The sequence below is a fragment of the Mastigoproctus giganteus genome, chromosome 10, assembly GCF_048544385.1.
Source record: "Mastigoproctus giganteus isolate SK-2022 chromosome 10, ASM4854438v1, whole genome shotgun sequence".
NCBI classification, from domain to species: domain Eukaryota; kingdom Metazoa; phylum Arthropoda; class Arachnida; order Uropygi; family Thelyphonidae; genus Mastigoproctus; species Mastigoproctus giganteus.
The window spans coordinates 157769627-157782669 of NC_143584.1; the positions used below are offsets into that span (position 1 = coordinate 157769627).

At 34.5% G+C, this 13043-nt stretch overlaps 1 protein-coding gene across 2 annotated transcripts in view; it reads right to left on the reverse strand.

Moving 5' to 3' along the window:
* The window catches only part of LOC150079406 (kinesin heavy chain-like), a 429176-nt gene that overhangs the window by 148546 nt on the left and 267587 nt on the right, over positions 1-13043 (reverse strand). For both annotated transcript variants that reach the window (XM_090383638.1, XM_090383639.1), the window contains exon 16: positions 7531-7626. In XM_090383638.1, the coding sequence (XP_090239764.1) occupies positions 7531-7626 (96 nt within the window). The remainder of the gene's footprint in view (positions 1-7530; positions 7627-13043) is intronic.

The window sequence follows — 13043 nt, forward strand, 5'->3', positions numbered from 1 at the left end:
TTATATTTGATTAGCCCTAATAATACTACGGCATTTTGCCCATTTTGTCATTTCCAAACTTGCTTCTCTTTCTTCAATGTTTTCTGTCGGTCTTCGTAGTGGCAGAGTCTCGTTTCGGTCTCTTAGTTCTCTCCTGTAATGTTTCATTAGCATTTCTTCTACATTTTCTCAAAGTTCTTACACACTGTTCAGTCATTTTTACACTTCTTAAAACTTAGAACAGTTTATTAAAATTGAAGATAAAATAAACATACATCGATAGCTTTCAGGCATAGGTTGCCTTTCTTCAATTGAAAAACAGTACAAAAATTAATAAAGAATGCCCAGTATGGTTGTCATGTGAGGTGAACTGCATAAACGGGTGCTGGCAACAATTAGCAGTTGGAAAATTTGGGCAGTATATCTAAGCATTATATATACAGATGTTTCTTCAACATAATCTAGTGATGAGCTGCCAAAATCTTAACAACCTGTATTCACCATATTCAATTTCTACATTGAATATGTCCAGGGGACCCCATGCTTCTGATGCTCTTACTATGTCTGCATTTATTGACTTAGGTAGTAATTTAAATTGATCAAATTTGTTTACTATACCCCTAGCATTAGTGTACAATGCAAGTATATAAGAATGTGTTTTTGCTTTTCGTAACCCTAAATGTTACCCATATATTTGCTTATCCCACAATGACCCCAACAGTCCTTTTAATCTCCAACACCTCACTTTTCAGGTTGATGTATATCGCGTGATGAGCTGCCAAAATCTTTCCCACCAGTTCTGTGTATAAAGTTCTGATTTAAGGGACATAACATGGTATGTATTTTTTGTACCTTTCTCCATAAGAAATGGCAATGCACTGAGCCATTGAGAATCATACTTAACAATAACAATATAAAAAACATTTTTACATGTTTATTACAATTACAAAAAAGTTGCTTAATTCAACAAGTTTAAATTATGTACATTTGAAATGAAGAAGATATAAAGAAGAGATGTATGAGTAATCAATGTTTAAGATGCCTATCATTCTTGTATTATGAAATATAACATGTGAACTATTTAGGTTATTAAAAATGTAGTATAATCATATTGAAGTATATACAATGCAATAAGCTAATATTTTAAAGAATACTGGCAACTATTGTTTGTAAAATAATAAAGTAGACATTTATCTCGCCTTAGGACAAACTTAAATGCATACTGCAGCCTGTGCTTTTCTGTCACATAGTAACATAACTCTTGTCCTATTTGTTTTAGAAATGGCTCTTTAAACACTAGAAGTCATTATTTTCTACGCTGTTTAATTGGTTTTGAGATCATGTTATAATATTTGTTTGCATAAAAATTTTTAATAACTGTGTGAACTGGTGCGAACCAGGTCCAGCTAGTCACTGTGTATATCATACTAGAAAAATGTAAGGATCACTTTCTGCTATGCATGCAGCTGCTGATAATGTAATATTCCATGTATCCCCCCCCTCTATAATCTAGCAGTTTTCCAATCCATCTAACACTGCCTTGATAGCATCAGCATATATTCTTGCACCCTTTCTATTTAGGTGTATGTCATCCCTGTAAAAAAAAAAGTCTCTCCTTTGAGAAACACAATTATATCAAAACAAAAATGCATAAATAAAATAGATATGAATAAATAAAATATTTATTTATAATACATAGTTTATAATATTATTATATAAATAATAAATTTATTAACAAATCTTTTTTATTTATTCATTTTTATTTTGATATAGAGATTGGTTGGGTTCATAGGAGAACAGCACCTTGTCCTCACATATAACCCTGTTAACATCATTAATTTTCTGTACAGGTAGTTTCCGACTTTCGAGTTAGTTCATTCCTAGCGTGCGCTCGTAAAGCGGGAAATTTATTTCCCATAGACAATGTTAAAAATAGGGGTCACATTCTCAACAATGAAATCAGTTAGCTAATTAGTTTATGTTTAAACAATGATTGATTTATCCAAAGAAATTAAAATGTAGCCTGTAAAATCAAGCAAATTATAATAATAAAGATATTATTTACGACTTACAAATGTTAAAGTATGTTTATTCTTTATCATCGACTAAATGCACACTCATTGATCATTATTGGCTGGGCACTTGTTGCACAAGGAGTCGTCTTCTTCAGAAATGCTTCAAGAGACATTTGTTTCCAAGACAACCTTCTCTTTTCTTTATAAATTTTCTGATAGCATGCATAAGCATTTTTTAACAGCCCACACAAATTGAAAATAACACGATATACACAGATTATGACGCTTAAAAAAAAAGGAATGGAGAGAAGATTCTGAAATTTTATTTGTTTTTTATATGATTGAAGATTTCAGTAAAGGGACAGCACATTTCACTGTAATAATGCAAAAAAAAAAAAAACCACACAATTCCAGCTATTGGTATTTTTGAAAATGTAATAACATCAAGTTTACTACCCATTTAAAATTGCTTGCACTAAAAGAAAAGCCCAATAAACTGGAAAGTGCAAATTGTTTTTATTGTTTTATGGTTGTGACCTCCAGAAATTGCTTTAGAAAAATATCAAAAGCATTCAAAATTGATTCTTATAACAGAACATATGATAACAATGAAAGTGCATTTTAATGATTTGAATTGGTAACTAATAACAATTCACATTATAAAATGACCTTATAGAGAGATAAATAGATTAGTTATATAGTGAAAATTTCAACTTCCGAGGTCTTGGAACGAATTACCAAAAAATACGATGGTGTCTCAGAATGCATTAATATCGTAAAGCGTGGTACTGTGTTGCATAGCTATGGGCATCATTTGAGATGCGGTATTTATAAATGTTTAACATTCATTTTTTTGCAATTAATGCTCATATTTTCAATTCTGTTGATACTTACAAAAAAAAAAAAAAAGGAAAAAAAAACTCGTAAACCCAAGAACTCGTAAAGTGGGAACTGCCTGTATTCGTTTTGTGGTTCTAGTGTTGCTTAAATTTAATTTAACAGACAGCAGGTTTTAAATTTTTTAAAAATGTACAATAAGCACTGAAATCCATTAAGAAAATATGAAATATTGACACTATTCAAGAAATGGAAAAAAAAAAAAGAAAATGTGCACCAGTTAGATGCCTTGCCATTGTGTTTGCCACAAACAGGGGTGCCGCCACTATCGGATTAAAGCCAATCGCTTCGATATAAACATGGAAATATTTGCTTACTTCAGTAATATTTACAGAGAACACTTCCTTAAAAGTAATGAACTTTCAACGATTTAAATGCATCTTAACAAGAGAGGGAAATATGTGGTCCCATATTTAACAGAAAAATTACATGCACATTGGCAATTCCTTCTTCCTCTTCTCTTGCTTTAATCTGAAACATAATGAACCTTATAAATAAGCTATCTTTTGCTTCAGTAATTTGCATATTGCAGTGCAACATGCAAATTTCTGAAACATAAAAACAGGTGTCGTCCTTCTATTACCATTATCAGGGGATCTTGGTCTTGATTATGATATTATCACTACTAGGGAAGTTCTGTGATGGGGTGCTCTTAAAGAAGTAACAAATACTCTCCTGAACAAATAAAACTTTCCTTTCACCACCCTAAATAGGTGGTTTGTTTCATTTCATTTTATTTTTATATTTGTTTATTTTTTACTGGCTGGTTCAACAAAAATCTGAGGTTTCCTATGACCAACTCCTCCCCATTTCCTACCAAAGTTTAGCTCCCATTTGTCAAAAATATTTCTGCAGTCTGGGGATGTTGAGAAAATCCCTTTCTAACCTTCCAAAATCATCTAAATACCTGTGCCAAAAGCACAATACTAATGTACACTAGCCAGAGAAACCTGAAGCATCTGTTATCCTTTACTATCCTCTTCAAAAAGAGCCATCATTTACCAGCTTGATTGTAAGTGTAGCTAGGTCTATGTAGGTAAGTCACATGCTTTGGAAACTTAAAATGAGAACAGTACATATCTACTACACAAGAAGAAGCACATAGCTCGAAACAGTTACACAAGAAGAAACATAGCATACATTCAATATCAGAATATTGCTATTTCAAATCCTAAAGCTATTAGCATAACCCATCATCACCACCATCAAGAGAGATTCATTGAAGACTTTTATATTAAAAAAGACTACAGCAATGCAATATAGTCAAGAGAAATCTTAACAGAGAGAAAAATCCATCCTCCCATCGTGGATAACTCTATTCCAAGATATAAAAGGCCCACCCACAAGACATACACCACCACCACAGGGCTTCCCTAGTAGCTATAATACCAATGATTATAACCAAGATCAAGCTTCATTACCTGAAAACAGCAACAGAAGAGTGACATTTCACAAATGGAGTGATTGCCAATACCACTCCCCATCACAATGGTTTGCATTGTTAGTAGGCTAACCAACCAAATAACCTCAAAGAACTAAAAACATCTAGAAAGTTCAGATATAGCTCTCCCTGAACATTTCATTGGTCTTCATTAGAATTCAGTCCATTGCATTACTGACTGTCCACCACAATGTAGCTAATATAAGTAATTTCAATTTTAGTTATGTTCAGATGTAATCACTTCATAGGAAGGAATCACAGAATTTTCGTAATCTGCCTTCGCCTGCCTAACCTCCTTTGTGACCTGATTACAGACTAGCTTATATCTGCCATAGGCTTCTGAGTCGCTTGATAATTTATATGCATCCCATGCATTTTTCTTCTCTGTTACAAGTCTCATTAGTTAATTTGATAACCATTTAGGCCTAAACCTTGAACAATATTTCTTAATAGGTATGAAACTTTTAGTAGCTTCCACGATTAATTCCTTGAATGCTTCCCACTTAGAATTTACTGTTGATAACATTGTCAGTTTATCCCACTGTACAGAATTTAAAAACTTTCTGAGACCAATAAACAAGCTTCCATCTTATGGTTTGCCAATTGTTTTTTGTAATTGGTTATCCAGTTTTCTCTCTGATCGCTCACTGAGGGTGATGGTAGATGGCTCTCTGTCTTCTAACTTCTCCACTAATACCGGTGTCCCCCAAGGTTCAGTCCTTTCCCCCACTCTTTTCCTCTTGTATATTAATGACCTTCTTCCATTGACTGGAAATCCTATCCATAGTTTTGCCGATGATAGCACATTGCATTCCACTTTTCATTTTGAGAAACCTTGCCCTGCTCAATCAGCTTCAACTTCTCAAAAATCTGCTACCAATTCCTTAAATGCCAATCTCCAGGTAATTCTCCAGTGGGGCAAAGACAACTTAGTTGATTTCAATCCTTCTAAAACTCAGTCTTGTCTTATATCTCGCAAAAAGGATTCTTCTGCTCCTGTGCTTATGTTTGGCGACAATCCGATTTCTAGGCAAAATGATATCTCTTTTTGGGATTACCCTGCCTTCTAATCTCTCTTGGCACAAGCACATTACAAATATTACTTCCTCTGCATTTAAAAAACTTGGTTTCTCTTTTGCTCACAGCATTACTTTTCTTCCAAGCACCTGTTCACTCTGGTGGATTTACAAATCGCAAATCCACCCTGCCATGGAATATTGTTCCCACATCTGTGGCGGTGACCTCAAAACCTCTCTCAGGCTTCTAGATTCCATTCAGAAGAGGGCAATTATGTTAATTAATGACTCATCTCTAACAGAGTCTCTCCACTTGCTGTCTCAGATTTACTGTTTCTGCTGCATGCCTTTTCTACAGATACTTCCATGGGCACTGTTCTTCTGAATTGGCTTCTATAATTCCCGCTCTCTCTTTCAAAACAGTACTTTCCAGTGTCTTTCCTGAAAATTACAGTCTACAGAAGTTCGAGTCTAATGTCAACAAATATCTTCTCTCGTCTTTTCAACCTCCAACCCAAGCACGGTACTAAGTACTATAGATTCTAATACCTCTCGTGTTTGGTGTTTTCATAAAAAAAAAAAAAAAAAATCTTATGCGATGTCATAAAGGAAAAATGCTGTGCAAAACTTTCCAGAGGTTTGTTGCTTCTTTGGGACAATGTGCCAGTGCACAGGTCATATGCTGTTGCTTTGAGGGATGTGACTTTACAGAAATTACCCATTCACCTTTTAGTCCAGATCTGATCCCCAGTTACTATTTCCTGTTTTGACACCTCAAGAAAAATGTACGTGGACGTCACTTTGCTGATGAATATGAACTGAAGTCTGCTGTTTCTGAATCCTTTGATAGACAGGACAAAGAATTTTATTTGCCTGGTATTTCCTCACTGCCAACAAAATGGAACAAGTGTACAGAACAAGTGTACTGAAGTACATTGAAAAATAAAAACAGGCTTTTGCCTCTATCTCATTTCCTCCATAGGTAGGTACATAACTTATTGAATGCCCCTCATAACTATGCTAAGGGAATGGTTTGTTGCCCAAATGGGAGAATCACATCTTACTGGAAAGACATGTTTTCAGCTCAGATGGTGCCCCAGCATAGTAAGTCACTCATCATTAATACCTGAATGAAGTATTTCTGGATGGGTATATAGGAAGAGGATTGGTTCATTTACCACTACCTGACTGGCTGTGCAGGAGTCCAGATCTATCCTCTTGCAAATATGCATTGTGGAGAATTATTAAGAAGTCAAACACTAAGGAACTACAAACAAATTGGGGATGCTGCAAAAAATATTTTTATAAATGTGAATAACCACATTATGGGTATGCTATCATGTTCCCACACAGAATATAGTAGCATATTATCCTTTGTAAACAACATCTAAGTGCTGCTTATATGGATCATCCTGACCTATAAGAATCATTTTATTATTTTATTTAATGCTATATATACAAATGAATATTTCTCCTATGCACTTCTTTATTTCATTTTTAGTGGATCAGGGGTCTTCTGAAGATCACATATAACAAAAATGGAATTAGAAGATGATCCACTCGAATAATATATAAATAAGCATTTCTATTTATAATAATAATGATAAAAAAATGTTGCTTTTGATAGCAGATTGGTGAAAAGTTTCATATACCTCAAACAGCTAGTAAATATCATTTTTCTCATCAAGAATATATATTATACTTAAGTCACATCATAAACCATAAAATGCAAATCTACTTCCCTTTTTTTTAAACTTTAAAATATGGGAAGAATATACCGTACATTCCCAGAACCGTTGAAAATAATGCTCTTTGCTTTGGTCATCTGCTTTTGTGTGCAGTTGAAGTACATAATAAAAAGTAATGTGCAAACATAAGAACAAATAAGTAGTTCATCTTCAAGTTATTATAAAACATTATTATGAGGACCTTGTTTCCCTGAGAGCTGCAAATAAAGTTAGAGCCAAATGGAGTTCACAAGCCACAGTTTGGTCACACCCATGCAATATTCTCACGATGTTAAAAACATTTATTTTAATTCAATTCCAAAACCAAAACTACTTTTGTCAACAATAAATGAATAATGACATGCATTACAGTAAATGCTCAAAATATATCTTAGTTTTTAGATATATTTTAAAATTTGTGTTACTAAACATAAGTTAAACAATCATTAATTTACCTGACTAATCAACAGTCGACATTCTGCTAAATCCTTCTCATTGGCTTCAATTTTTTTATTGCAGTCACTCTGGAATGTTTCTAGTTGATGGCAACGCTAATAAAACAAAAGTAAGCATTAATATACTTGTGAGAAATTAATCACAATCATTTCAAAACTATGAAAATTAAACTTCACTATATAGGGATGGTGGCTGTGTTTCTTGGATTAATTTAAGTCTGACACCTATTTCAACTCTGCTAGTTTTATAGCTGTACCCCATTTCTAACTTCTTATGCATAATCACCAATGATAAATGTTTGAGAAATGTTAATGTACGCAACAGATCAATTTCTTCAAATTTTTAGGCTGTTTTATAGAAATGTAAAAAGATTTAATCTTGAAATTAAATAAGTTTATTTTTTTATGCTACTGTAACTAATTGCTCTCCTAAAAAAAAAAAAAAAATTATCTTTAATGTCACATTTATATAAATAATTTCTCATATCTTGCAAAAAGAATTCTTCTGCTGCTATACTTATTTTCGATGACACTTTGATTTCTAGGCAAGATCACGTATTAGGGATTACCCTGACTTCTATTCCACTCTCATAAGCACATCACAAATATTGATCCCTTTGCATCTAAAACACTGGGTTTTCCCTGTTACTTTTCTTCTAAACAACTACCCACTCTGTATAAATCTTAAATCTGCACTACCATAGAATATTGTTCCCACATCACCTCTCTCAGGCTTATTGTTCCATTCAAAAGAGGGCAGTTCGGTTAATTGATGACCCATCTCTTACAAAGTCTCTCCATTCTGCTCACAGACATTCCATTTCTGCTGCATGCTTTTCAATAGATACTTTCATGGACACTGTTGTTCTGAACTAGCTTCTATAATTACCTCTATTTTCCAAATGTGTCTGAACACATGCTGCAACCAGTTAATATCCTTTTACTCTCCACCTTCAAAACTCACAGAAACAACTTTTCTTCTTCATTTATTCTTTCATCTTTCGTTTTCTGGAACAACTTCCCGTCACACATAAAGGCTAATGTCAACAAGTATATTCTTTCATCTTCTCAATCTTCAACCTATGCACTGTACTAAGTATTATAGGTTCTAATACCTTCCGTTTTTGTGATTTCATTAAAAAAAAAAAAAGCACCATAACATATTAGACAGATATTTTCTATTAAACAAAAAAAAATGAACTTGCCAAAAAAAAAAAAAAAAAAAAAACAAAGAAAAACAAATTACAGAAAGCAAGATGTTTTTAAAAAATCTCTTTTGCTGAAATTACTAGAATTTTTTACTAATAGTAGTAGTAGTGGCATGTGATGCAAGAAAGCAAGTGTATGAGCTTATGCATCTTACCCAAAAAAAAAAAAAAAATCACACCATTCCCTCCAAATGCCTGTCCAGTTCCTCCTTAAATTTATTCAACCTATCAACTTCCACAACGACAGATGGAAGTTTGTTCCAGCAATTAACCACCCGCTGGCTAAAGGCAAATTTCCACACATCTATTCTACATCTGTCTTTTCTTAATTTGAATTTATGCCCCTTTAGGTTCGTAATCTGAACAAGTGGAAGGATCCCATCAGAATTCAGCGTGCTGAACCCATTCAAGGCCTTATACACCTCAATCAGATCACCGTGCAAGTGCCTAGTCTCCAGCCACTGCAATTTGCAGAACTTAAGCCTCTCTTGGTAAGAGGATCCCTTCATTCCCCTCACCAATCTTGTTGCCACCCTTCTCTGTACATGCTCAAGTAAATCTACATCCTTCCTAAAATGAGGCCTCCAGACCTGTACGCAGTACTCAAGGCGTGGCCTGACCATTGCCTTATACAGAGGGACAATCACCTCCTTCTCCCTGCTAGCAAAATTCCTATATATCATTGTCAAAACCCTATGACCTGCCCTGGCAGCCTGTCTGCATTGCTCAGAAAACTTCATATCTGACTGCACAAATACTCCCAGGTCTTTTTCATTTTCTACCACCTTAAGTGTAGTATCACACAGTTGGTACGTTTCTCTGGGGTTACTTCTACCCATATGCAGCACTTTGCATTTGTCAAGGTTAAACTTCAGTTGCCACTTCTTAGCCCATCTGCCCAAATTATCTAGATCCTGTTGCAGTAGCACACTGCCATTACTGTCATTAACAACCCTGCCAACCTTTGTATCATCTGCAAACTTCGACATTAAGACTGATATACCTTCATCAATATCATTGATAAATATACAAAACAACAGTGGACCTAACACCGAACCCTGTGGGACACCACTAATAACATTAGTCCACGAAGAGCAGCACCCATTGATTACCACCCTCTGTCTTCTCCCACTTAACCATCCTTTTATCCATTGTAGCAATTTACCCTTAATACCATTCTGCTCCAATTTGTACAATAGTCTTCCATGCGCAACAGTGTCAAAAGCTTTCCTGAAATCCAAATATATGATATCAAAATTATTTTTTGCATCCAGTTCCTTTGTAACCACATCATAATATCCTATCAAATTTGTCAGACAAGACTTTCCCTTAACAAACCCATGCTGTGTCTGAATTATTGCTGCAGTCTTGTCTAGATGATCCTGCAATGCATCTTTAACCAGTGACTCCATTATTTTACCCGGAACAGAAGTTAAACTAACTGGTCTGTAATTACTTGTGTCACCCTTCAATCCTCCTTTGTGAATTGGGGATAGATTTGCACATCTCCAGTCAGTGGGAACCTCCCCTGAGTCCAAGGATGCTCTCATAATTATGGCTAAGGGTTTGCTTAGTTGCTTTGCCACCTCCTTTAATATAACTAAATAGATCCCATCCACCCCAGGTGCTTTTCTTATGTTTGACTTCAACAATTTCTCCTCCACTTTGCTTTCAGTTATTACAAAATCATTAAGTATCCTGCTACAATTTGATAACCTTCTGCCATTTTCAAACCTTAATAATTCCTCACGTGTGAATGTAGATGCAAAATACTCATTCAGTTTGTTTGCTATCTGAGCAGGATCATAAACAGTCGAACCATCGATGTCAAGTGGACCAATCAGATTCATCCCCTTCCTTTTAGAGTTTATATAAGTAAAGAAATCCTTGCTGTTTTTCTTAGCATCTTTTGCCAGGGATTTCTTGTAATCTGCCTTCGCCTGCCTAACCTCCTTTGTGACCTGATTACAGACTAGCTTATATCTGCCATAGGCTTCTGAGTCGCTTGATAATTTATATGCATCCCATGCATTTTTCTTCTCTGTTACGAGTCTCAATTAGTTCATTAGATAACCATTTAGGCCTAAACCTTGATGTTGTTATTTGGTTTTTAGGAGGATTAGCAACTAAGGCCATATTGCTCCGGGATATGCGGTGGTCATTCCCTGACCTTTCCGCATCCTCCGTATTTGGTGGTGACGGGCTCGAACCGCGTGCTACCCACTGCTGCTCCTTCCCACCTGGCTACGGAGGCGCCCCTAAACCTTGAACAATATTTCTTAATAGGTATGAAACTTTTAGTAGCATCCACGATTAATTCCTTGAATGCTTCCCACTTAGAATTTACTGTTGGTAACATCGTCAGTTGATCCCACTGTACAGAATTTAAAAACTGTCTGAGACCACTGTACTCACCTTTACTGAAGCAAAAACCCTTTCCTTTACCCCTGATGGTAATTAAATCTTTAAGTAAATCCCACATCAGTACACTGGATCACGGCCATCTAGTGGTTCCTTTATCTGCAAATTCTTAATACACGAATGATCACTGCTGATAACCAGATCAAGAGTATTACTCTCTCTGGTTGCCTCTCGAACATGCTGCTGCAGAAAACAATCATCCAATAAATTGACAAAAGTCTGACTAGTGTGTCTGACCAACCCACAAGTTCCAGTCAATATCTGGGAAGTTAAAATCCCCCATTATAAGACATTCCGATTTACTAGCCCACTCTATTTCTCTGTACAATTGTTCATTGTACTCATTGAACAATTGGCCTAAGTTTATATTTCTCCACCCATTAACTGCTATGTCATTTTAACAAAGTAAATTAGTGCTGGCCACAGTTGACTTATCCTACATAGCTTAAAAGAGATTGGTACTTAAACCAGGAATACTGAAAACTGTAATCCAATCCAAGGAGTCTTCATGATATGCATGATTCAACAAGGGTCATTCAAAAAAAAAAAAAAAAAAAAAAAAAAAAATTCCAATTTTTTTTAGGGTTTTTTTTTTTTTTTTTTGGATTTAAACCAAACCAGTGTCAATATATTCACATATTTAGAATAAATGTTAATTTTCAATATGCAAAATATATTTAAAACACTTTTTTTTTCCCAAGCCCCATTATAATTTACTGACATGTTCTGTACATTTATGTCAACACAGAAGTAACACTATTATGATATTACAAAAAAAAGTTTGCCTAGTTTGATGCAGCCAGAGATGGTTATTTCCATATCATCATCACACATAAAAATGTTGCCAACAGAAGCATACTTGAGAGGCCTAAACAAATGAATGTCTCAAAGAGCAAGATCAGGACTGTTTAAAGGCAACATCAGTTACCTTAATTTGCAAACTTTTTCAACCCCAACCCACAAATTTTACAGAAGACTAAAAGCATTCTTTTAAAAAGCTGAATAAGCAAGAATGATATTCCACCTACACGAATCTCTAGAAAACCTTTTACTAAAGACAATTTTTCAGTTATTTCTCATTTTCTGAAAAATCATCGGAGTTACAAGTGTTCTGCTTTAAATAATTTGCCAATTGGAGCAAAAACTCTCCCATGCAATAATGCAAAGGTAAGAATACAAATAATGTACAAGAGCTGTTTGATAAAGAGCGATCATTTTTCATGAAAAACTGTACTGCTTTTTTTTTTTTGTGAAAAACTATATTATTATCTGAGCTGCCACTCACAATTGACTCATATGCATGGTGTGACACTGGCGGTAAGTCAAGATGATGCCTGTTCAGTTTCGCCTATGTAACAACGGAAGTTCAATTGGTATGTTATATTTAAGGGCTAACTTAAAGCTAAATTGTAGTAAATCACAGTATATCTCTTTTCTAACTTTTTGTATGCTATTCTTATAGTTACGTCTAAATTTAAAACCGTATTTCATAAGGTTTCTCAGTTCTTCACCTTCTATAATACCTAGGTCTCCTGTAATAATATGCCTGTGGATTTTATTCATGAATCTTTTGTCCCTATTTTCATAGCAATAAATCTGCAGCTGTAGTTTTGTATTCACATATATGAATACAAAATAAATGTTAATTTTCAATATGCAAAATATATTTAAAACACTTTTTTTTTTTCCAATATAATGACCCATCAGTGGTCATTATAGAACAAGGATTACTGGAACAACTTCCCTTCCTAATCCTATGGGTGATTGGAGATAAATCTAGGTATAATGGCTACTTTTGGTTTAAGGCAGTAGTAAACTATGGTATTTTTGAAATATATCCTTCCAACCTACTTGGCCAAACCTTTTATCTAGAAACTTAACACT